Below are 21496 nucleotides of genomic sequence, written 5' to 3' on the forward strand. Positions count from 1 at the left end.
TCTTTTCATTTGTTAAAGAGCTATTGTTCCATAATGACGGGATATGACTGTTTTGATCTCTTTGTCTTGTTTCTGGTGAACCATGCTGCCCTCAACTATTCCTGTACAGATTCTTGTGTGTTTCCTTAGGCGATCTCTTTTCTCTACGGCTTTCTTTCACTTAATGAAGACCAAGTCACGTGTCCTGCAGAGGACTCATCCCCTATTGTTTTCCATACTGCGCATAGAGCTGAATATATCATTTACTATATGAGGGACTTTCTAGTATTAACATATGGATAGCCTAGTATTTCGTAGCAGCTTGGAAGCAGCCCCACCGTAACTATTGCGGGCTCCACGAACAGATGTCGGGGGAAGGTTAGGCGGAAGAAAGGCCACACGTGCGGAGAGAAAGGCGGTCTTGCCGTCCCCCGGCCAAAACAACCGCAATACCATCATCACCGCGGTGGCCGATATACTTAGCTCTCTGCCAATTCCCTCCCCTTACTGCGCATCTAGCTAGGAGTTTGGCTCCCCCTTTCTTGGCCAGTCAGGCGGCATGCCCTTTGCGAGTGGTCCCTTGACCCCCGAATAGTGCTCGGGCATCATGGACCCCTCACCCCAGGCGGGCTCCAGCAGTGTCACCGGTAAGGATATCCACCCCCCGATGGCTTTCCGAATGGCGTTCTGGGGTACACGTTGCTCACTTCTTCGATTTGATTCCCAGTCGAGTATACTGATCCCTCCGGTCTATTCCCCACTGTTCAGTCCATCCTTGCAGATAAGCTTCCTCTGAAGAACCTCCACTGGAAGTCCCCGACCCGCCCCGTTCGATCCATCGAGTCCCTCCGTATCGGCTTCGTCCCTGCCCAGCATGAATCGGACGAGCGCAAGCCGTCTACCGACACGGCCAGTGCCACCGTGACGCACCGGCGACACCAGATCCCAGGCCTACGCCAGACCCCCTACTTGAAGATTTACTTGCTCCGCTGTGACGACAACGATACCTACAAGGCTACGGCGCGGAAGGCACTGCGGGATTGGATTAAATCCCACTCCACAACCTCCTCGTCCAGCGCAACGTCCACTAGCCAGGAGAAGCACGATGCTTTTGACTGGCTCATTGTACATGTGGTGCAGGACGGAGAGGGGGCGGAAAAGTCCGCCCCTTCTAAATGGGGTCGCACAACCACCACAGTCCTTGAGAAGGTCAAGGCCGACTTCAACGGAACTTCCAAGTCCTCCACCATAGATCGCGTGGCTCAGCTACGCCTCCCTAAGCAGGGTAGTAATGCGAAGCCACCTGAGCTGGCCGATCAGATCGAAGACTTGGTTGAGAAGCTGAAGAACGCAATTCTGGCATCCTTTGACCTTCGCGTCGCGCAGTATGAGGAGGACATTAAAGAGAAAGACTCGCAGCGCAGCTTGCCTGGTTGGAATTTCTGTACCTTTTTCATACTCAAGGAGGGTCTAGCTAGGGGCTTCGAAAATGTGGGGTTGTTCGAGGACGCGCTGCTCGGCTACGATGAACTTGCGGTCGGCTTGGACACCGCGATACAAGAACAGCTTGGAGGAACTGGAGATCAACATGGAGGTGCATTTCTGACTTACAGCAAGGACTGGAAAGACAAGGCAAAATCGGCTCTGGAGTCTGGCGGAGAAGTAGCACGCAAGGACGAGGGCGAGGGAGATGATGAGCCAGAACCAGTTCCGGAAATTGCAATGGATGACTTTCCCATATCTGCAACAAAAAAGCCGTATCGGGAGATGATACTGGCCAGTGATATCTCCATCTTTGATTTCCGCACTTATGTCTTCTCAAGACAACTGACATTACTGCTTAGGGCGGCAAAGGCTCATTCCTTACTCAGTAAGGAAGCAGAAGCAGATCCACAGTTGTCCAAGAAAGACAGGAAGCCGGAAAATCTACTGCTTCTCTCCGAAGCTTGCCAGAGGGCAACCGAATTCATTAGTCTTGCGGCGCGGACACTAAGGTTCGACCTTGAGACGGGACTGGTAGATGTCGAGGATACTAGAAAGTCAGAGGTGGTGAACAATATTGTATCATCATGGGCCTATGCTGCTGCCTCCCAGGTGCTTTCTCAGACCTTTACTCCCGCCCTTACACTTCCAGAGTCCTCACTGCATGCTGTCAACAAGCCAGCAGACAATGTTACGCATGCTGAGGGCCACCCACAGCTTCCCAGGCGCTCAAGTTCGCTTGCGACTCCTACAGCTACGCCTCAGCCCCGGCGTATGACAACCTCGGGCATTTTGCCTCCAGATGCCCTTTCGTCTGTCCATGCACGACCGGGGTTTGAGGGCCCCAAGCTTACGCCCAAGACCGGTTCCGAGCAGTTAGCTTCTGGAAGAGCGGAGTTGCTCCTGATGGCTCGCCGACTCTTGGAGGAGATATCTGCAAGATTTGGCTGGAAGGAGACTTGGAACGATCTCCATCTTCTGTTCAATGATCGAGGATCAGATGCTGACGATATGGCTGAAGTATCGCTTGATGACGAGACTCCACAGACAGCAGATAAGCTTGGGGAAACCAATCTTCTGTCTGGTATCGATCTCCCTGGCTTGAAGCTAGCTCTCCAGTCCAGAAAGGCTTTCCGTGTGCATTATGAAGATCTTACAGATCAGATGTACCGTCACCACATCGCTGCAAATCGGACGTACTCAACCCAGGCCGCACTTGCTGACATGGCCCTCATACGCTACAGACAGAGCGACTATGGGGCGGCAGCGTCTTATTTCCATCACATTGCTCCGTTTTATGGCAGTAAGAACTGGATTGTGCTAGAGGGCATTATGTTGGAAATGTATACCCGGTGTCTGAAAGAGCTTAATCGCAGTGAAGAATACGTCCGGGTGATCCTCCGTCTTCTCGCAAAGTTTGCCAGTTATACAGAGTCCAACCTGTCAAAGCGGCAGAAGACGCTAGATGCGTCGCATATCTTTGCGGAAAATGCATTGATTTCTGAGTACGTTGAGGAGCTGTTCAAGGCATCAGGTTCCCTTCAGAAAGAAGTCATCGCCCCCATGACTGATTTCTTTGCGGATATCAACGTCAAGCCTGCAATATTACACTATGAGGACAAGGATGGGTTCCAGCTTCAACTGTACCTACGCTTTTGTTTGGGAAAGCGCATTGATGTTGATTCTATCAAGCTGCGATTGGTGGGTGCGCACAATGCTCAGAGTAATGAGCATTGGCTAGAGGCTCCTATCAAAATGACCATCAAGTCGTCGTCGACGAGGGTGTTGGTCGACTCTCCGGTGAGTACGGGTCGCAGCTATTTGTGCTGTTGCTTTCTTGACAGATACTGACTATATTAGATAACACTGCAAGGTAAATACTTCGTGGACCGCATTGAAATGCGAGCGAAGAACATTGTTTTCACTTTTGGTGGCGGGAAGCATGCGTCCCTGCCAGTGGGATTCAGGGAGGCAGAGGCCGAGGAAGAGGATAGTCGGCCATTCATTTACTGTTTTCCGCCACCGGACGGCCTCCAGGCAAAGATCGTATCACCGCACTTTGTCAATCTGGAGGAATTACGAACACTAGAGCTGGAATTCAGTAGTGGATGGAATGACATCAAGAGCGGGACTCTTCGAGTGAGACCTGCCACTGCTGGTCTTCGATTGAGAACGACCGAAACCGAACTGGTAGAGGGTGACATCAACATCGAAGCCCATAGTGACTCTGGGAACATTGAGTTCACTCAGTTGAAACCCAACTCGTTCGTTCGGTTCCGGATCCCTTACACGGTCGAGGAACACCACCCGATGCTCTCTGCAAGGGCCGAAGTGTCATACGAGACAGAGAAGGGGCGGTTTACTTACTCCTCGGTGCACAACATCATTTCAGGCTTGCCGATCAGTGTCAACGTGCAGGATGTCTTCAAGGATAGTGTCCTATTCTCACGGTTTACCATCAGTCCGGCTATGCTGATACCGCTCCGGATCTTAAAGTGCCAAATCCCAAGCTCAGACATTTATGAGGTGCAGTCGAGTATTGGTGATTCTGTGGCACTGAATGTATTTGCCAAACAACCTGCATCTCTTCTCTACAAGATTCGACAGCGGCCAGACAGCGTTCCCACTCCGGGAGCAAGACGGTCCCTGCGACTAAGCGTCGATTTTACTTGCGTGGACGATGAATGTCTCTATGCAGTCGAGCAGACATTCAAGTCAAGCATTGCAGCTAGCGAATTTCATCAATACACAAGTTTGCTCACATCCCACATTGTTGAGACGACTCGCTCACAGCTATCGACTTCCGACATGGAAGTTGTCGGCCTCGTCCGAGAGGTGGAAACACTGCAGTTTGCGAATGCCCACTGGGAGACATTGCTGAGTGCGTTGAAGGAGCCAATGGATGGACTGAAGGCCTGGCTTATGGACTGGCATAAGGTAAGTCACCCGTACATCCCACTGACGGCCCCCTTGCTTCTCTAGTCTGACCCAAATAGAATCACCCGGTCATCTGCCTTCCAGACTCTCCAGCCGTACGCAGCAGACACATCGTCATCCCCGTTGACATCCCAGAGATTCAAGTTGTGCACACAGCTGAGCTCCGCCTCACCAATCTGGCACAGCAGCCTCCCCATGCGGCAGTTGGACAGATGATTGCTGCAGAACTCAGCATACGTCATACACGACGGTGGTGCTCACCGGAGCATCGCGAGAACGCAGGCGGTCCGCTTGACTTCTCGTACGAGATCCACGCAAATCCCGAAACATGGCTCGTTGGCGGGCGACGCCGCGGAAACTTCACCGCCGAAGAAGGCGAGACCAAGACCTTTGCGATCATGCTACTCCCGCAGAAAGCCGGACACCTCCTTCTTCCGGGTTTAGAAATCAGGTCCTTTGTGCCACCATCCCCAACATCCTCATCGTCTCTGCCCCAGCCGCAGTCTCAATCTTCGACGACAGCGACCGGGGCCCAGACGATGAGCCCCAACCTTGGACAGCCCGTGACAGCTGGGTCCATGACGGCCGCCGCCGCAGCGGCAGTGGCACCGCTGCAGCGCCGACCCATTCCTTGCGAGGTCGACTACCGCAACCACGGCGAGACCGTGCTGGTATTACCCGATCTCCGCACGACGACAGTGAGCCTGTCACTGTCGGGAGGCAGTCATGGCGGGGCGTGGTTGATTGATTCGGAGCGGTTGCATGTAACGAGCTCATAGAGTAAATTTTTTCCTACATATCTACTACCTACATAGCATAGCTTAGAAGCCAGGTACAATGCATGTGTATATTGTATAGACTATACGGGATATATTTGAAACCATGATACCATAGACAGTATTATTAGCAAGCAATGGATTGATAAGAAGATGAAGTGTACTACGTAGTCCAACAATATACATCAAACCGCCTTCATTCATCACCCAACTTCAATTGCAAATTATCCACAAATACAAAATACACCCCCATAACAATACATACACTCCATTACACACATACTTTTCCCACCAGATAAGGTCAGCATACCATACTAACTAACTAAACTACTCTTACCGACCTTAGTTAGTTAGCATCATCTCCGTTAAAATTGTACTACAATAGAACATTAAACACCTCCTTTAACTAACTAACAGACACACATCACCTCACCACCAAACCCACTCCAGTAATGATACCAATAAATAATCGATCACCAGATATCCAAACCTAAGAGATAATGTTACACAAAAACCTACTCACTCCCACCAGACCACTCAAATAGCATAACTATCAAGTGCGAGTTTAAAGTCAGTGAACTGAATTGACTGCCCATATTGCAAAGTAGTAAGTAACTAACCTACTCGGTAATTGATTGACACACGCGCCCGCCCTTTTTTTTTTTCCCACCCCCACATATCCTTGTTTCCCGATCAGCTACTTCTCCCCCCGCCCCACCGGGACCCAATCTCAACAAAATGGCTGGTGTGTCCCAACAGATGCTGACATGCGTTGCCAAACGCAGAACTATTCTACTTTTGGTAGTACTTTTGGATTGCTTTGCTTGGATTGGTTTTGCTTTTAGGGGGTTTATTGGTGTTGTATGTATGTATGTATGTGTGTGTGTGTTATTTATGGACATTGTATGTATGTAGGTATATAATTATTGAGTCGAGGAATTAATTGAGTGGGTGGGATTTACTTCATGTTGTTCTATATAGTTACTAAGTAGTAGATAGAAGTTGGGGAAGGTATCGCGGCGTACCTTCCATATCTTACAATCACATGCATCAGACTTTCCTTTCTCTTCCCCCATCATCCTTTTCTTCGGTTCTCATTATCTTCAGTTCCTTAGGATGAACAATTACTCTCTTTTTTTTACCCTAAAATACCCTACATGTGTATTTCGCATTACCCGATAACTTCTCGTTCTCTAATGTGGCAAGTGAGTAAGTTGTATTGCTGGATGGGCTGGGCTGGCTGGTCGGGGAGGGGGGCTCTTGCGTTTGTTAAAGTTTTTCCACCCGCGCCGCCGAAAGTCTAAGGGCCATTCCAAGCCCATCCCAGTACACAGTAAGTGGATTCTGCCGCTTTGTGTTCGAGTCGTGGAGCTGGAAACTACTTTTGTACTCCGTTGATACATGCTGTAAGGCGCGCCACTACTGTCCACACGTCGGTAGATACATCCTGCATGCGGAGGAAAATCACATGGGGGTTCTTCATTCATTCATTCGATTCGAGACCAGACCTTGTCGCGCTCAGGACCGTTCGTGTGCGAAAAGTCGATGATCCGTTCAATACCTCTGTTGAATTTGGACGCACGCATTGGTTTGGGAGAGGCTAGTTGGTGGGATCGATCGAGAATACCATACCCACGGCATGTGAAGATATGAAGAAAATCAAAAGGGTCTGTCTGTCAGGGTGTAGGAGTGAAGCAAGCAGTGAGCAGCTGGCTGGGGTAGGATCATCCCTACTCTTTGTGTTTTGTAGGTACTGTAGTTCAGCTGGGATCCTCTCCAGTTCTTGATTTCTGATAAGATGCCCGAATCATCTCCGACCCATTCATACTGACTAGTTAGTCTCTTTTTGTTTTTTTCGTCTCCATCCGAGGTGTCATCTGTTCTCGCATGGTGACTGGTGAGACTGACCAGTAAAAATTATCCGAATGCCACAGGGCCAACGACCAGCCCCCTCCGATAATCAAACTGGAATAATAACCGTAATTCTTCATCGGGGTTCATGCCTACCGCCCAAGGGGGAAAGCTGCCAAGATTGTTGGGAAGCCAATTCTCCCTCTTACCCGGCTGTGGGGCCTAAAATCAAATCCCTATTGGTTCCAGCGGGGCGGTGAGCCTCCGCGGTTCATGGTCCCTGGTAACCTATGCTCGGGTTTGTTTCTGGAACGTGAAGTATTTTGCAATACTCGAGCCACATGGCCGGTTAGTCAGGAGTGCAACCACACAATCTTATGATCTTCTGGCGTGCGGTGAGAGAGAGCCCATGCGGTGGAGGATCTCGGCTTAAGGGGGGCAAAGAATAATCCCTCAGCAGTGAGCACACCCCGGAATGCAAATGACACTCTCGCCTCTGGCAATCAGGCCGGACGGATCAGCCGCCCCCTTCCAAGCAAGCAACAGGTGGCGTATACATCGCATCAACCAGTCACGGATGGCCCGCAACCTAGAGGGTTCATAGGCATGCGCATCTCGGGCAAGCCACAGACCAGACTCCTGTGTCGACCTCGGCTCAAGTATCCAGATTCTCCATGATCTTGCTTTGAGTCAAGCAGATTAACTTCCTACTACCTTGCCAGATGCGTCGATCGAGCCAGTGATGAAACCATCTGCAGATGTAGAGCATGTCACGCAAAAGGCAAACCGCGCTGAGATGGTCCAGTAAGCGCCGCCGAGGTTATCCATCCACCCGATCCCTTCTGGAGGCCAAAATGACAGGACAGAGTGAGATGAGAATGCGAATACTGCAGAGTGTAATGTTGTCGGGTCGTAATCTTCTCGTAAGTCGGGACCCCGTCCCGTATCAACGCGGCAGCCCCTGACCAATCAGATGTGTCCCACCCAATACAAATTTTTCGCGGGAGATCCCCCGTAACGCAAAATTACCAGTCCAGGGGCCCGGCGGGACTTACATCCAGATCGGGTGTTTCTTGATGGCTTTGCCTTCTGGGCTTCTTCTTCTTCGACTGCACTAGAAATTCAGTCTTCCCCAATCAATTCGCGTTCGTTTGGTTCTTGGGTGTTTTTCCCCCTTACCTTTTCCTCTTTTGCAATTTTTCTTTTTTGTCCTCTTTTAGGGACCCTCATTTTTTCTTTTTTGTTTTGCCTCCCCCCTCCTCTCCCCGGGTTCTGCTGAACGCTGAACAGGTGATCATCAAACAATCGCCCTTCTTTTTTTTTCCTTTCACTCTTTTCGCCTCTGTCCATCCGCTTTTTTTCTCTCCCTTTGAACCACCCCGTCCCACTTCTCCCTCCGGTCAAGGCTCTTTGGAGGCGACCATTTATATCCTTCCGATTGTCACCCTACCTCTCCTTCCCTCTTTTCTTCCCCCTCCCCGATCCCAACCCTTCGTCTCCTTCGCCGCGTGGGAGCTCAACTCCATCCAGTGCCTACCTTGAGCTGCTACAGCTTTGGCGCCGTGTTCCTGATCCATTGGTATGTTGCACCTCACTTGACTTTGTTCTTTGCACAGGCTGCGGCATTGAACTCTGGCTAACAGAGCTTCCAAACTCTAGACTTCACCGTCTTCGAGCTCGAGAACACATTTTTGTGGGCAAGCTTCAACATGTCTTCCACAGCTCTCCCCAAGCGCGTTGCGCTGCACCGCAATGCTACGGATTCGTCCGTTCCCAGCTCGGTCACCCCCTCCCCGCTGGACAGCCCTCGCCAGTCCCCTTCGTCCACTTCCCTGTCGTCGTTGGCGTCGGAGGCAGAGGCCAGCGGCAAGATGCTGGACACCTATGGCAACGAGTTCAAGATCCCGGATTACACCATCAAGCAGATCCGTGATGCCATTCCCGCTCATTGCTATGAGCGCAAAGCTCTCACCAGCTTGTACTATGTCTTCCGGGATGTCTTCTGGCTCGCGACCATCTTCTATGTCTTCCACAACTACGTGACCCCTGAGACCGTCCCCTACAAGCCCGCAAGAGTCGTGCTGTGGGCTCTTTACACCATCGTGCAGGGTCTGTTCGGTACCGGTGTCTGGGTTTTGGCTCACGAGTGCGGTCACCAGGCTTTCTCTCCCTCCAAGGTTCTCAACGACACTGTTGGTTGGATCTGCCACTCCGCTCTTCTGGTGCCCTACTTCTCCTGGAAGATCTCCCACGGAAAGCACCACAAGGCCACTGGTAACATTGCCCGCGACATGGTGTTCGTGCCCAAGACCCGCGAGCAGTATGCCACTCGCGTCGGCAAGGCTCTGCACGAACTCAATGAGTTGATGGAGGAAACCCCCATCGCCACTGCCTCCAACCTCCTTCTCCAGCAGCTCTTCGGTTGGCCCATGTACCTGCTCACCAACGTCACTGGCCACAACAACCACGAACGTCAGCCTGAGGGCCGTGGAAAGGGCAAGCAGAACGGCTACTTCGGCGGTGTCAACCACTTCAACCCGTCTAGCCCTCTGTACGAGGCCAAGGATGCTAAGCTCATCGTCCTGAGTGACATCGGTCTCGCCATTGTCGGAAGCATTCTGTACTTGGTCGGCTCCAAGTTCGGCTGGATGAACCTTCTGGTTTGGTACGGTATCCCCTACCTCTGGGTGAACCACTGGCTGGGTAAGTTACTTCCTTAACAAAATGGCACAATTGCTGGAACGAATACTGACCGGAACATATAGTCGCCATCACCTACCTCCAGCACACCGACCCCACCCTCCCCCACTACCAGCCTGATGTCTGGAACTTCGCCCGTGGTGCCGCTGCCACCATCGACCGTGACTTCGGCTTCGTCGGCCGTCACATCTTCCACGGTATCATCGAGACCCACGTTCTCCACCACTATGTCAGCACCATCCCCTTCTACAACGCCGATGAGGCCAGCGAGGCCATCAAGAAGGTCATGGGATCTCACTACCGGACTGAGGCCCACACTGGCTGGACCGGATTCTTCAAGGCTCTCTGGAATAGTGCCCGTGTGTGCCACTGGGTTGAGCCCACCGAGGGTGCCAAGGGTGAGAGCTCCGGAGTGCTCTTCTACCGTAACACGAACGGCATTGGAGTTCCTCCTGCCAAGCTTGAAAAATAGAGCATGTCTGTCGTACATAGAACGAGTGATATCTTTTTTTTCTTTCTTTCTTGGAATTCTTTTTTACCTTTTTCGTCAACTTTCTTTTTTTCCGCATCACGTGGTGCTTTCGCAGGATCGACATGGGCCACGGTATGACACTTCCTGTTGTTGTTATGTCATAGACCAACTGCGAGTTGTTTCGAGCTGAAGGCGTATACGGAACATGGGGTAAGGATTTGAACGTGTAGAAGGGCCAACGTCATGTCTGATTTAATCGTCCATTATTATGAATGTAATCCGGAGGAGAATCGCGTAATATGATCATCAAACAGCTTTCACGCTTTCAGTGCAGCTCGAATCGAGTAATCTTCTAGTTCTCCTTTGTCTTTGAGCGGACCTCGATACGGACCTCGATACAGACCTCTGTTACCATCGTTATGGACAATCTGACTGCTACTTCGCGGTCAGAGTTGGATCTCGTATGTCTGACCAAGCATCCTTCATATCCGAAGACTGAAGACCGAAGGGTCGAACGAACAAGCGGAATGGGAGAAGCTCAGCAAGTCCCCAGCTGGCTGACAGCGTCCGGACGGACCCACCGCATCAAAAAAGAAAGCAACAAACTATTGGGAGGCTGACACCTGGGCACTAGTGATCACATTGACCCAACCCAAAAAGTAAGCATAAAATTAAGGTGGGAATAGTGTGGGCGTGTGGGAAGGGCACTGAAGAGCTTAAACCTTGGGTGAGTTAAGTTAATGTTAGTTGGTGGTGGTGGGCAAAGGAAAGAAAGGAAACAAAACTGCGGGGGCGCCCGTTCCGCCAGACGCCGAAAACAGACGCTAGTCCCGGAACAGGTGAGACCCCTGGTCAGTATCCAGCAGGAAGGCCTCGGACGGTTTTACAAAAAGAAAAAGTATATTCAAAAGAAGAAGTAGGAAGTGGAAAAAAAGTGAGTCAGAAATATATTGTTCGTGTCGTAAATCGTGACAGGGAATATCGTGCTATATGGTGTCAAAATCTTCTGTACAGCCCCTCAGCCCACCCTTCCAGATTTCAAACTCCGCCTCGTGTTGGATTTCGCCTTGTTCTGTGACTGGTCCGGCAGTCCAGGGGGCAAAAACAAGTTTCATGGTCCTCCGGACGCCTCGTGTAACTGCCTGTGTTGACATTGGTAAGGATTGCCCAGTTGTTGCATGATCATCACGGACAATATTCGGGACACCGAGATTCGTCTTCTCGTCTACTGCATCGGTCTCGTCCGGTGGTGCAGAGACTGCAGGGCTGTGCGCTCTAGTATGTTCTTCACTCTCCGTTGGTACTCGTGATTCCGAAGGCTCATTAGCCTGTTCTCTTGCTGTAGGCAGCAATTGTTTTTCGCTGGAGACAAAGGTATCCTCTAGGATGGCCTCCCAATCCACGAAGCGGCTCTCCTTCTTCAGTGCAATGCGACATGCAATCTGGGTAGACCAAACCAAGCCCAGAGCTGGGGTCTTTTGTGCGGTTTGTTGAAAAGCTGGGTACAGGCTTGAAATAGTAGGTTGTAGCGTGTCACCCCACCCAGTGAAGAACCTCTGTTGGTGTAGAAGACTCAAAATCTCGTTTCGTACAGGGTTGCCAATCAGGTATGACCCGTCGAACTGCTGCTGCTGCGGATCATCCTCCGTGGTGAACGGTGATGAGGGAAGACTAGAGGGTGATGGTTGGAGGACAGGATTATGTGGAGTCAATTCAACATTTCGGGACTCAAGAGGTCGACTTCTTGATAATGGTGTAGCAGCTTCTGAGTCGTGATGTGACGACAGCACTTGCTGTTGTGTGGAAGGAATAGGTGAGATGGCACCGCCATTCAAACGAGATAGTGTTGGATGCCTGCCAGCAGCTTCAATGCGATCAGAAACTTGGTTCGCTACTACAACTGCGACATTCTCGTCCACAGCCAAGTTCCTCAGCATCTGGCCTAATCTGGCAAGCTCGCCAGAGCGTGTGGACAACCCCGACAGATTATGGGACGAATGTTCCGCCCGGTAGTTTGCAGTTATGGAGTCGATGATCACGAGTCCAACATTATATCGCATGATTGCGACAGGGAGTTGGTAGTTGAGGATGTGATCTTGTGCCTCGAGATCCATGGCATTGATGGACAATATATTCTCCAGCGAAGGCTTGCGGGCTTGAGACAAGGTAGAGAGATATGGATGGAATTCAATGAGCTGCGAAAGCCGTGGTGTCGATAATGGAGCTTCTGTGGAGATGTATATGGCACACTTGCCCAGGCCACGAGGTGCAGGGAGTTGAGCGGCCAGAAGAAGGGTGAGAAGGAATTGCGTCTTTCCACTCCCACTGTGACCGGTTAGCCATTAGGTCAGGACGTCTCGAATACGAATGGACTCACTCTGGGGAGCGAGTATACGCACCTCTCACCAGTTACCTCAGTCACATAACCCGTCGGTATGCCGCCATCGAGCAGAGCGTCCAACGTGGGGTCGAGGGTACTAATTGCGCTCCACTGTGATAGGTCTAGCTTGGTTGTCGGGCCTGGGAAGACAGGAACGTCGACACTGAGGCTGGAGCTTGGCTCATCAGCATCGGGATCTCTGTTTTCCTTGAAACCGACATCATGATGGAGAGCTCTTATGATCTGAGCGGACAGGCGGCGGACATCGGCGGGAGGGACACGAGCACGCTTTGCGACTTCGAGAGTGTCGAGAGTGATCAAGTCGACCGTGCTGATATGGCTTCGCTCAAGAGGCGGGAGAATATGAGCATATGGCTTGGTAGGGAAGTCCGGAAGGACCGACAAAAGATCCATAAGCGTGGAGGTGGAGGAAGTCGACACTGGAGACCCTCGGTCATCTCGTGCGCGACGCGGAGAAAACGCGGGACCACGTGCTGCCGCCCAGCGGCTTCCCTTTTTGGAACTCTTTGGTTCCGACTCACTTTCTATGAAGTTGTCCTGAAGTTTATTTACTATCAAAGTCATGTATATTCCAGGCTACTCCTACTTATCTAAATATATAGTGGACTCTAACTCCTCATACTACAAGTATGATGTTGATTGCATACTTACCCGAGCACTCGATTATATATCTATCCCACCATACCGTCATTTGGCATGATGATCAGCACCATCAATCAACTTACTCCATAAATGTCGGATGCAGAGCACCATCATATCGATGGTTAATACTAATAGTACGAGAGCTAACTTAAAGATTAGTATTTTGTCACTGCAGTACAGGTTCTCAACGAAAGCCCTGATCCTCTCAATCATTGCCTCTTCGCCGCCACAAGACTATCTCCTGCCAAACACTATTCTCGAAGGCCAGTGTCTACACTTTATTATCTGCATCAGGGCTCTGGAATTTTGAATGACTTTGTCAAGTTACCAGAAGCATGTGGAGCATTCTCCCAACTTGGCTGTCGTGACTGACTTCATCAACTGAGTCGACAATCCATCCGTGACCGGTGCAGCAGCAGGACTATCTGAGAATAGAAGGCTGTGCCAGTGTCTAACACTGGCTTACAGCAACTCCAGATGGGTATTCTCTTATCATGACATTCGCTGCCTGTTTCTGAACAGTGCTCGTCACTTGTCAAATCAACATCCTAGTCCGCACACCGGTACTAGAAGCAGAGCTGAAACTACTGCGCCAATAACTTGTCTGAGGACTAGCACATCAGTATTCATCCCTTGGTCTTCACATATATGCATTTATTTCAGTATGCTCGACTGACTGTTATGCTCTTCTTCAGCAGCGCTCAAGCAGAGGGTTTGTTTTAGGTCCTCTGAACCTGACTCGCAGTCGTTTAAACTACGGGATTCACCAGCGAACTTGCAAGGCAACTTAACCCAATCATGTGCACCGAGACTGGAGAACAACGCGCGAGACAGAATATGATAAGCTGAATGTAAGGAAGTGAACGCATCCACCCTGTCTGTTTGCATGACAACGACATGTTGCCATGACTAGAAGTAGGAATAACATCAAAGTGTTCAAAGTTTCGGTCAGAGGCCTTGGATCGACGTCGACAACACTCAAAAACCGCAATTACGCCACTATGCATCTTCTCCTCTGGTGACCGACTAAGAATGGTGGATATAGGGTGCATCTGTGCCCAACTATTCACTCAAATTGTCAACAGTGCCTCCCTTCCCAGACCCTTGCGACACATCAGCTGCACACCTGTACCAAGCCCTAGACGAAAGTCCAATGATGACGCGGAGCACACCCGTATCAGTTAATGTGCTGGCAAAGTAAGTGTTTTGCCCTTCCTTCTATGGGAACCATGATGTCTATCCCACATTGGACACTAACATACATACTCCGAACCCACATATCCTAAATAATACGTACATTGCCCATCTTAACGTACAGTGATCATTATATTGTTATCCGGACATAGAAATACCGAGTTATGCCGGAATCCATGATATGTCTCGCACTATGAAAGAAGTAAGGGGACGGAATTTGTGTACAGCCACATGGTGCATCTTGGATGAGCGTATCAGGCAAGCATGGAAACGCAATCACCCATAGGGGTTGTAGCAGATTGACAGTGACGGACATAGCCGAGACACGGATGGGTATGTGGCCATCGCTCCTTGCGTCAGGAACCTAAAACATCCTCTAGCATGATTCTGGGGTAGGTAAGGATGGCATATGGCAATGAAGGCCCTGCTCGGATATTGGACTAAGGATACTGAGATATGGCTAGTGGGATACTATAGCATGAAACATGCCACACCTCATACAGCCTCGTAATTTTCGCCTATCACATGGATGTTGCTGATAATATCAAAGGTGATCCTTTACTCCTCAGGTTAATATGCATTGATCTTAGCAACAAGGAAGGTTCGAAGGGCAATCGATCTACTCCGTTCTAACACCGATCTGCATTGACCAGGAGCTGTCTTGAACCTGGAAGCATGGCCACTGCGCTGATGACTTGATCATGGGGATGTCTCTGCCTGCTGACCTGAGACCTTAATGGAAGATCATGACGTTATCCCCTTGAAAATTGCTTCACATACGTGTAGAGGTCCCAAAAAGATGCTCTCACCCCTACAGGGTGCTTCAGAGGGGACTATCGAGGGTAAGCACAAGCACGAAAAGCCGAATGGGTCTTATACATGCACTAGAACTCTACAGCTAACCTCACCAAGCTCGGTAAAGAATCTGGCTGTCAGACGCCGCATGGAATGCGTCGTCTCCCGTACCCTTGGAGCCCAGTAGATAGACTGGACTTTTGCAGAGGTGGGTACCGTGCTTACCGGACTATCAGAGCATCCTGTCGAGAACAAGGCAACTAAGTCTACGGCATGACACTCTTCCAACTAGTTAGGTAGCCGAGCTTTCGTTCACATGTACTGCGGATGAAGAGAAGAGACATCATATTCCCAAGCAGATCATGAATGCCTTGGCAGAAGAGACCCTAAAGAGGTCCAAATTCCGTACCTTTATATTGTGCCAGAAAGGTCATCTCATTGGTGGGAGAGATTTCCAGCACGGCTGAGCACAATGGCGTCCAATTCCTGGACATCGAACCCTATAGTCACATTCTCGATCTAGCGACGTCTAACCCAATTGAGAGGGCCCAAAAGAGTCTGAGAGGGTCTGGACTACTGTTTAGTGATGCGTTACTGGCGGTATCTCCTCGATTTTGAGAGCGAAGTCGGTTGATCCCCTATCCCATCTGCATGGTACAGACACTGCCAGTGCAAAGGAGACAGCATCCACTCTGCACCACACAGCACCAGAGAATCAGTCAAACCCACCCCAGAATTTGGCACCGGCCGCCCAGGCACGCACAGACAACAGCGCACCCGCGGCCGCGTCCAAGCTCAACGGCGACCCAGAGAGAAAAGGGCAAGGCCTCTAACCTAATCACCAGAGGCATATTCAAATCCCGACACCGTGCCCGTCCTGTACCTTTCCAAAATACGAATAAAAGCCAAGCAAATTCTTTTCACCACTCACGCTGATTGGAGAGAATCTGGAACATCCCGTTCCCGTTTATCCCGAGAGATACGAGGGAGGGAAAGGAGAAGAGGGGACTCGATGCATCACATTGGGTGGGGACGCGGATACCACGGCGTCGCGTATAGTAAGTAGTTCAGGGCAAAAAGAAAAATAACGGTCAGCTAGAACATAATTAGACTAGTCAAACTCCTAGTGAGTAGATTATGTACATGCTTAAGTGTCTCTGGAGGGGGGAGGGTACTAAGTAAGTACGATAGTTAGTTAGTTGATAGATAGCTACAGCTAATAGTCATAGCTAACTAACTCATGTTAGGACGGATGGGGAGGTGGGGACATCCAGCTCCGTGCAGGGCTCAATATTTTGACAGCCATGAAAATATAGATAGATAGATAGATAAACTATTTCCTCCGGAGTGGAGCATCAATGGGGAGGAGGAGGAGGAGGAGGATGATGATGATGATGATGATGATGATGATGAAGCTAAGATGCACTCCTCTGTAGCTATTTCTACTATACGACGCACTAGTAGTACATGGCAGCTCTGTATCTATATGATGATGAGGATAGTTATCCATAGTTCAGTATGCACATTCTCTCAGGATAACTCCCATGAAAAGAAGACATTACGATCAGCTTCGATCCTTGGGGTTTATTTTCATTATCTCGATATTTATTTTTATCAGATATTTTGTTAACTACCAAGGAAGGATTAAAGCCGATCCGCCCAGCCACAAAAGAGGAGGGGGTGGTTGCTGGTTGTTAAATGAAGATCTACGCAAAGAATAATGAACATACAATTTAGTGCTTGGATACTGATAGATGGATACCAGGATGAGAATAAAGAAGCTGTCGTAGTAGTATGTGTTGTGCATCGATCGCTTGCTTAAGGGCTGGTGTTAACTATACAGTATGGTGATGGTGGTGATGGTGGTGCCAGATGCAGAATTATAATCGTGCATATGATGGTAAGTATCCTACTTACGGAAATAGTAACTAGTTAGTTGCATACATAGATGGATAGATAGATAGATAGATAGATAGGTAGGTGCATTGGGAGGGACTGGTACTTTTGTTTGCATACTAAGCCTCGTGGATCGCGGGATTTGCAACGGGATTTGAATGAATGGATGGATGGATGGATGGTATGGAGTAATATACTTTTTCGTACCTCAAGTATGGTCCACGAGAGGGTTTCAGTCGGTGCGTTTCTTTTTTCTTTTTTCTTTTTTCTTTAATTTCATTTTACTCTTTCTTTTTTCTTTTATTTTGCTTTTAGCGTTGTCATGTCACTGGTGATCGCACGGCTACTACTACTCCATAATATATTATTCTCTCCAATGACCTTCAAACTACTCACCAGTGGAAGACCATGAGACCTGCCAAGTATGTAAGTTGTGAATGAAATACCTTGCTATTACCGGATCCATCCCCGCTACTGATTATGGGATGGGAAGAAGCTCTTGGACTCGAGCCTCGGTATGTAATTTGGCGGAGAAAATCCAAATTGGGGAGGGGAGAAAGAGGAGGAGGCAGTCGGGGGCCATTCGTAAAGTAATCGGTAGTCTGCCACGATCGATGTGGTTAGAGGGCAGGGATGAGTCTCCTGCAGATGCGAGGAATGCGCACACGTCTTGCCGACCACCACTCCGTTTGGAGCTCGGTGGGTGGCTTTTTAATCCCCGAGAGCGCCTCAAAATGAAGGTTGTACAACAGACACTCTTGCCTAGGACCGAATGTCGCCGTCCGAGATACTCGGGGATGGAAAAGATAATGCGACAGAAGAGTGTCGATAGGAGAGTTTTTGAGGGTTTGAATGCAATAATTGTGATGGTGTGGTGAGGTGGCATTGCCACATCGCCGCCCCGTTTCCCCCCAAGCAGGCTAGAAGCTAGGCTTAGCGTCGTGGCTCGCAAAGTACTTGTGTGTGTGTAAATCCATCTGGTGATGATGTTTCCAGAGATCAAAATAACCGTTTCAATGTGATAACCTCAGGAAGGACCTGCTCAAGTATGTGCCCGATTTCCCGGTAACTTGTCTTTCGCTTGCTCTCTCACACGCTACCTGTTACGCCTCCCCAAATACCAGACACCCAGCACCACACATGACCCATGCAGCCCAACCAGGAAGATCCATGCGGGTAGACCCGACAGGGTGGTTACTGGCCAATTTGTCTCGATAGCGCACACTCGGCTTATGCAGCAGAGGCATCCGGACCCAGAAGACAGAGTGCTGGCGAAGTTCACAGCACGGAATGCGTCCAACATGCTTGCCTTGGATGCCTCGACTGGAAAAGTTAATGGGCCTGGATGCACATACTTCAGGTGGAAGTACACGCCAACGACCAGAGAGAAAGTCAACGGTCTAGTAGTGCTACTATGCACCGGCACGGATCCGGCAGCTTTCTGGAACTCATGCAGAATGAATGGGTCGCTCGGACGGTGGTGCCATGTCTCGGCGGCACGCATGTAAGCAACGGTATCAATTTGGTATGACAACGGTGGTGGTGGTGGTGGTGATTGATGGGAGCACAAGGCACCTACTTACCTACCATGTACTAGTCGCAATTAGTTGCTGCTGAATGAATGAAGGATTAATGACAGGAGAAGCAGGCTGTCGATGCAAGTGGGTGGTGGCCGATGCACGCTGTCATCATCGCTTTTCGGTGGCTTCTTGGGGTTTCCCCACTCTATTCTTCTTCTTTTTTTTCCCCCCCTTGTGGGAGAGCATGACATGATCCCAGACTGACTCTCCCTATAAACAGCCGAGACTATACCTGCTAACCATAAATTGATCCTCATTATGATCCCCAGGTAGAGCAGGAGACGGAGGAGGTTAGAGTGATTGACATGGAGATCTTCCCGGAGAAAAGTCCCCATTGAGATTCCAGTCCGAAACGCAGGGGTGATAGGCGCCCGTAAATCGACTAGATTCTGCCGGGGAAGGTGCGGTGTGGGCCCGGGACTCTCTCTCTCTTGCCCTCTCTTCTTTTCTCTTTTCCGGTAGGAGGGTACAGTCAGTCACGCAGTCAGTCTGTTAATCAGTCAATCAGTCAGTCGGTCCGCCTGCCACTAAAATAGTAGCACTTGAGTAGTACGGAGTAGTAGTAAGTAGTAGCAGTAGTAGTAGGAGCAGTGGTTGGTGGTTGCACCATAGCAGGTACACGAGGTGTCCATCACACCGTTATCCCGCAACTTGTCACAGCTACCCCTGAGGAACCAAGTCTATTCATAGTGGTTAGGGTAAACGTCGGTTCGACCATGTCATACTTAACTAGCTAGCTCCAAGCTGACTATGTGCATACTAATCCACCTGAGTATGGAGTAATAGTAGTATGTTACAGAACGAATATCCACGTTCCGACCTACCGTCAAGAGCTCCAAAACAGTGTGATCACAACATCTTGTCGCAGTCTAATTAGGTCCGAATAGTATAGAATACATAATACATACTTAGCGGACTGAGTATGCTGTAGTAGGTCTTCAACTACTTTCTCGTCTGGTGGAATGTAGGACAATGCCTGCCTAAAGCCGAGGTGCTGAACCAAACTGTCAAATTGGCTGGAATGGGGCCGCTGTATTCGGTGCGGACCGTCTGGGTGGGGCAGAATGAAACCTTCCACAATCCAGCCATCCATTCCATCCATAGGTCCTCCATCCGACTTACTTACCACAGTACGGCACACGATGATCGGGGCTGGTTTTCATGAGTCAAGGGCCATAGCCAAACGGGTGGACGGACCAGGCAAAGCCGGCGCCTGACGCTTGATTTTTTCCCATTCAGGGCAGTTTCAGTGGAGTCGCTGGCAGTGGTCGAATCATGTCGCAGGTGGGCACAGGAGGAGGGTGTGGAGTCTCAGCTTCCGATTTGCTGAGCAGCCATCGTCATTCGCAGGTTGCGATCCGATGCTAATCCCAAGCAGGCAAGACCACGGCCTAGATGGGCCTGCAGGCGCCAGGCTCATAAGGCTAAATTACCTGAAGGACCAAAGAAATCCTCCAACGATTTGGGGTCGGGTGTTCTGCGATCGGGGCTGGGGCAATCCCCCCCCCATTGTCGAGCTGACGACCTGCTTAGTTGGTCACTAAGTAGGGAATAATCCCTGAAAGCCGTGAACAGTCCGGGCTTCCCTACTAGAGGCCATTTCGTGCAGATCCAATTTTATTCGGAGGGGGCTGCGACAGGATTTCACATCCCAGGCTCCTGTAGTTTTCAGTTAAGATCGTCAGTGCTTCGATCGGTGCCAGATTTGCTTTTCTCGGATTGTTGTTTGGTTCGCCTTCGGCCGGTACCGGAAATCACCATTTACGGACGGACGATTGTCATTCGCTCATCTGCCACCCAGCTGCTCCTCACGAATGACTGCCTGCTTACTACCTAGATGAGAGAAAAGAGAAAGAGGAAAACAGAGCATGGAACCTGCATTGCTGCATCGTAGTTCGCATGTGGCCAGCCCTAATTAGGTACCCATGAGTAGGGTGCCGTATTGATACGAATAATGAGTAGTAGTCATCTTTGGCGACCGTATTACGCCTTGAATAGCAGGGGAAGATTCGAATATCTCCTATCTCGAGATTATTGGCTCCAGGCTCGGAGCACACAGCGTACTGAAGGACCTAGCCAAACTCAAAAAGCGTGCCATAATTATCCCAGGGCTACTCACCAACCAGCGGTCCAGTGACAGGCCGCTTTGGGCAAAGTGCCAAAGTAAGCAACTACGCCTACTATTAATGAATCCTGAGATCGCACAAGAGGACGGAGTAGCATAATGTCAAAACGTTCGATTCCGACTGACAAATGGGGCAAACCCTCCCCAGGATTGCCGACCCTCTCTTGAGACTGGCCCATCCCCAGTGCAGCAGATAGATAGCACGCAAACCTGCAGGATTGGCAAAAGGGCTAGCGATGATGAAAAGAAGACAAAGAGCGCATTGACCAACCCCGCTATCCTTCAAAGCTCCTCTTTCTTTCCCAGCTCCCAGGCATTTGGGATAAGCAACCGGCCCGCTGGACTGGGTAATTGCGAGCCCAATAATACAGCGTGTTATACGTGACTGACAGGGGGTCGAGTCGGGTAAGCACTTGTCTCATGTGAAGCGTTGTCGGAATCCAATGATCAGTCATGAGCCCATCCTGGATCGAAGTCCGGTGGGTTACCAACACTCTGGTTAATTACACCGTGCCGTAAACTCACTCCCACTTCCAGCTGAAAAGTAAAAAGACAAAAGTCAGCTTGACCATACGATTAAGGTCAAGTCTTCTTCTGGATGGTCATCCACCTATTATTGTCCCCAGTCTGATGATTATTCGTATGATTATTGATCCATCTCGAGGG

General features: G+C 50.0%; 7 protein-coding genes across 7 annotated transcripts; 3 read left to right on the top strand and 4 right to left on the bottom strand.

The window, feature by feature from the left end:
• Window positions 1–520: 520 nt before the first annotated feature.
• BO79DRAFT_247177 (putative TMEM1 family protein) lies at window positions 521–5627 on the top strand (the record flags this gene model as incomplete). Its single annotated transcript, XM_025685627.1, has 7 exons — window positions 521–626; window positions 707–3261; window positions 3322–4398; window positions 4458–5096; window positions 5219–5230; window positions 5521–5547; window positions 5592–5627. The coding sequence occupies exons 1-7, from the start codon at window positions 587–589 to the stop codon at window positions 5625–5627; spliced, it is 4386 nt and encodes a 1461-aa protein (XP_025536743.1). The 5' UTR covers window positions 521–586.
• Window positions 5628–7549: 1922 nt separating this feature from the next.
• On the bottom strand, window positions 7550–8527 carry BO79DRAFT_271581 (uncharacterized protein). The gene is made up of 4 exons (XM_025687360.1): window positions 8205–8527; window positions 8055–8152; window positions 7730–7867; window positions 7550–7674 (listed from the first exon to the last, which is right to left on the bottom strand). Coding segments are annotated over exons 1-3 (270 nt in total). The 5' UTR covers window positions 8376–8527; the 3' UTR covers window positions 7550–7674; window positions 7730–7866.
• A 207-nt stretch (window positions 8528–8734) lies between these two features.
• On the top strand, window positions 8735–10197 carry BO79DRAFT_154542 (oleate delta-12 desaturase odeA; the record flags this gene model as incomplete). Its single annotated transcript, XM_025678752.1, has 2 exons — window positions 8735–9728; window positions 9791–10197. The coding sequence occupies 2 exons, from the start codon at window positions 8735–8737 to the stop codon at window positions 10195–10197; spliced, it is 1401 nt and encodes a 466-aa protein (XP_025536745.1).
• A 924-nt stretch (window positions 10198–11121) lies between these two features.
• BO79DRAFT_39770 (uncharacterized protein) lies at window positions 11122–12581 on the bottom strand. Its single transcript, XM_025689185.1, has 2 exons — window positions 12575–12581; window positions 11122–12522 (listed from the first exon to the last, which is right to left on the bottom strand). The coding sequence occupies exon 2, from the start codon at window positions 12309–12311 to the stop codon at window positions 11184–11186; it is 1128 nt and encodes a 375-aa protein (XP_025536746.1). The 5' UTR covers window positions 12312–12522; window positions 12575–12581; the 3' UTR covers window positions 11122–11183.
• On the bottom strand, window positions 12429–13332 carry BO79DRAFT_39766 (uncharacterized protein). The gene has a single exon (XM_025689184.1). It carries the CDS (start codon window positions 13160–13162, stop codon window positions 12545–12547), a length of 618 nt encoding a protein of 205 aa, XP_025536747.1. The 5' UTR covers window positions 13163–13332; the 3' UTR covers window positions 12429–12544.
• Window positions 13333–18135: 4803 nt separating this feature from the next.
• On the bottom strand, window positions 18136–18629 carry BO79DRAFT_289452 (uncharacterized protein; the record flags this gene model as incomplete). Its single annotated transcript, XM_025688781.1, has 2 exons — window positions 18136–18448; window positions 18481–18629. 2 exons carry the CDS (start codon window positions 18627–18629, stop codon window positions 18229–18231), a joined length of 369 nt encoding a protein of 122 aa, XP_025536748.1. The 3' UTR covers window positions 18136–18228.
• Window positions 18630–18780: 151 nt separating this feature from the next.
• On the top strand, window positions 18781–19922 carry BO79DRAFT_230962 (uncharacterized protein; the record flags this gene model as incomplete). Its single annotated transcript, XM_025684128.1, has 5 exons — window positions 18781–18839; window positions 19017–19111; window positions 19321–19383; window positions 19674–19835; window positions 19885–19922. The coding sequence occupies 5 exons, from the start codon at window positions 18781–18783 to the stop codon at window positions 19920–19922; spliced, it is 417 nt and encodes a 138-aa protein (XP_025536749.1).
• Window positions 19923–21496: the final 1574 nt, after the last annotated feature.

The sequence above is a fragment of the Aspergillus costaricaensis genome, assembly GCF_003184835.1.
Source record: "Aspergillus costaricaensis CBS 115574 unplaced genomic scaffold BO79scaffold_28, whole genome shotgun sequence".
NCBI classification, from domain to species: domain Eukaryota; kingdom Fungi; phylum Ascomycota; class Eurotiomycetes; order Eurotiales; family Aspergillaceae; genus Aspergillus; species Aspergillus costaricensis.

What these genes read in the sequence shown, in the direction of transcription:
- BO79DRAFT_271581 (XM_025687360.1), bottom strand. Translation starts at nt 8,375, where the DNA reads ATGGACAGAGGCGAAAAGAGTGAAAGGAAAAAAAAAGAAGGGCGATTG. An exon ending in AAATTGCAAAAGAGGAAAAG is followed by an intron (nt 8,153 to 8,204) that starts GTAAGGGGGAAA and finishes TGATTGGGGAAG; the next exon opens with ACTGAATTTCTAGTGCAGTC.
- BO79DRAFT_39770 (XM_025689185.1), bottom strand. Translation starts at nt 12,311, where the DNA reads ATGGATCTCGAGGCACAAGATCACATCCTCAACTACCAACTCCCTGTC.
- BO79DRAFT_39766 (XM_025689184.1), bottom strand. Translation starts at nt 13,162, where the DNA reads ATGACTTTGATAGTAAATAAACTTCAGGACAACTTCATAGAAAGTGAG.